Raw genomic sequence first — 2,354 nt, forward strand, 5'->3', positions numbered from 1 at the left:
CTACAACCTCATGTACATGTACAGCATGGGTGTCAGTCATCCAGCCCCATGGGCCAGTTTGAGGGCTGAACCAGGACTGGTCCCCTGTGTAGCACCTGTGGTGCTGGGTCCAACTCGCACAGTACATGTTGGCCTTGGAGCTCTCTGTGCCTGCAGAACCAGCACAGGGCATGTGCTGTCTGCAGTGCAGAAGCAGGGTCCAGTGCTGCAGACAGGACAGGATGTTGGTCTGCATGCAGCTTGTGCCCCAGGCCCCCTGTGCCGTGTACAATGCTGGGTCTAGCCAGCACCCCATGCATGACATACACAGTGAACCCCAGGACTGACGCATGCTGCACATGGCAAACGGGGCTGGACAGACCGCATGACTACACCTAGTACAGGGATTGATCCAGGGTGTATTCCACATGCAGCACCCCACTGGACTAGCCCTTCATCCTGGTTCCAGCACAGCCTGACCAGACTGGATCTGGAGCCAGCACATAAGGCCAGTGCAGGGGGTCTCATGTAATGGGTGCCAAGATCAACACCCTGTGTTGTGTGCAAGATGCACAATGCTGTGTCCAACCTGTGTGCTGCACATAGGGCTAGGGCCCCAGGTCCAGCCTGCAGGGCATGTGTTTGACATCCCTGATGTACCCTATCTTCCATAACTGTATATTACAGACTAAGACAACTAGCCACCTCTCTCTACTATATGTTACTTCATGTATGCCCATCAAGGGGCAGTTAAAGCTATTTATGTCTCACAGAATGGAATTTAACTTTTGCAGTCCAAAAACAATTTTCAAATGTTTCCAAAACCGCTTTCTATGTCTCTAGTAGATTGGGAACTCTGTCCCATTCATGTGAATTGTTACTATTTTCACTTACATCTGACAGTGTGCTTGTACTAAAGTCCATGTTTACTAACGTTTTGATTTATTTGCAGATATTTGATATTTCTTGGGATTTATATCAACCAAACAAACTTGTCAGCTGTGGTGTAAAACACATTAAGGTACTGGAATAGATTTATTTTATGTAAAGATGTTTTGAATTATATTCACTATCATTCTTTAGAAAGCAGCAGATGTAATGGCAGCTTGAAAGCTCCACACTAATCCTGACGCTAGGTTACCAACTTTAGTACCCCCCAACTTTCCTCCTATTTGGCAAATCTCAGTCCTTCCAGATAGTCACAGGAATTACTTTAGGCTGGTGGGTGCTACATACAGTCATCTGCGAATCCTCAACTCTGCCATCCCCTTCTTCCTCAGTAGGAAAGGTGAGACTTGGGAACACAAACTGGAGGTAGATAGCTCTTTTTATGCTTCTAACTGGGTCATAATTTTTTTTCATGGAAAAAAAAGAGGTGGCAGTTGAAACCCAGTATATCCATTTATTTACAGATGCCTGTATAAATATATTTTTTACATACAAAAAATTAGCATAATTGACAAGTGGTAAGATTGTATTATTTTTATAGAGGGAACTTGGGAATTATATTTCTTTATTGGCAAAAATATTCAGAGAGTCAACTAGATTGCACACAATCTTGATTTAATATACCACTTAAGTGGTCTAAGGACTTTCATTAGTTTGATTACTACTAATCTTTCTGCTGCTTCAAGATATCAGAAGGTCATTTTGGCAGTGCTACATTATCATTTTACAACAATTTTATTCATTAAAAATGGTGCAGTGTACTGCAGATATTTTTAAAAGTCTTATTTTCCTTAAACAAGTTTTAGTGAATTAAAAAAGATTTTATGTATTTTTAAATAGTATTTTGAGTGTTTTAAAAAAAACAGGTTACAATTAATTGTCATGATTTTTTTAAAGTCCTAACCCTGAAGTTTGAATAGTATTTTGATTAGGCAAATGATCAGAGGTCACTCATATTTTCAAGACATTGGACCGAAGAATGCAAATTGTTGTATTACGTTGATTGCCTAAGCCAGTTAAAATGGCAAGATTCTGTTTGCTTTCTTTGCTTTGGATTGTTTTCTTCAGTTATTGGTTAGGAATATCTGATTTGTACAGTAATTGTGCAGTTATTTCTTAAGTAACCTTGCTTGTGACTCCTTGTGCTCTGGATACCCGCTGTTTTTAGCCAGCATGTGTTCAAATGCAATGATTTGTTTAATTAGGTACTTATTATAGCACTGTAAGAATAAAAATTATGTAATAGTTTTGCTATTTGGATCCTTTGCTCAAAGGTTTTACAGCACAAGAAGTATTTATTTAGAGTCCAGATTAGTACAAAGATATGCAAGTAAATTGCTTGACCATCTCTTGAGACATAATAAGTGTGGCTTGCTTGCAGTGAGTGAAGTAAATACTTTTCCATATATAGCACAGGGTTGGTTCAG

At 39.9% G+C, this 2,354-nt stretch overlaps 1 protein-coding gene across 1 annotated transcript in view; it reads left to right on the forward strand.

Moving 5' to 3' along the window:
• Positions 1 to 2,354, forward strand: part of EML5 (echinoderm microtubule associated protein like 5) — a 204,294-nt gene that overhangs the window by 42,008 nt on the left and 159,932 nt on the right. The window contains exon 4 of the mRNA XM_025215565.1: positions 932 to 1,000. Within this exon, the coding sequence (XP_025071350.1) occupies positions 932 to 1,000 (69 nt within the window). The remainder of the gene's footprint in view (positions 1 to 931; positions 1,001 to 2,354) is intronic.

Source organism: Alligator sinensis, unplaced genomic scaffold (genome assembly GCF_000455745.1).
Source record: "Alligator sinensis unplaced genomic scaffold, ASM45574v1 scaffold1141_1, whole genome shotgun sequence".
NCBI lineage: Eukaryota > Metazoa > Chordata > Crocodylia > Alligatoridae > Alligator > Alligator sinensis.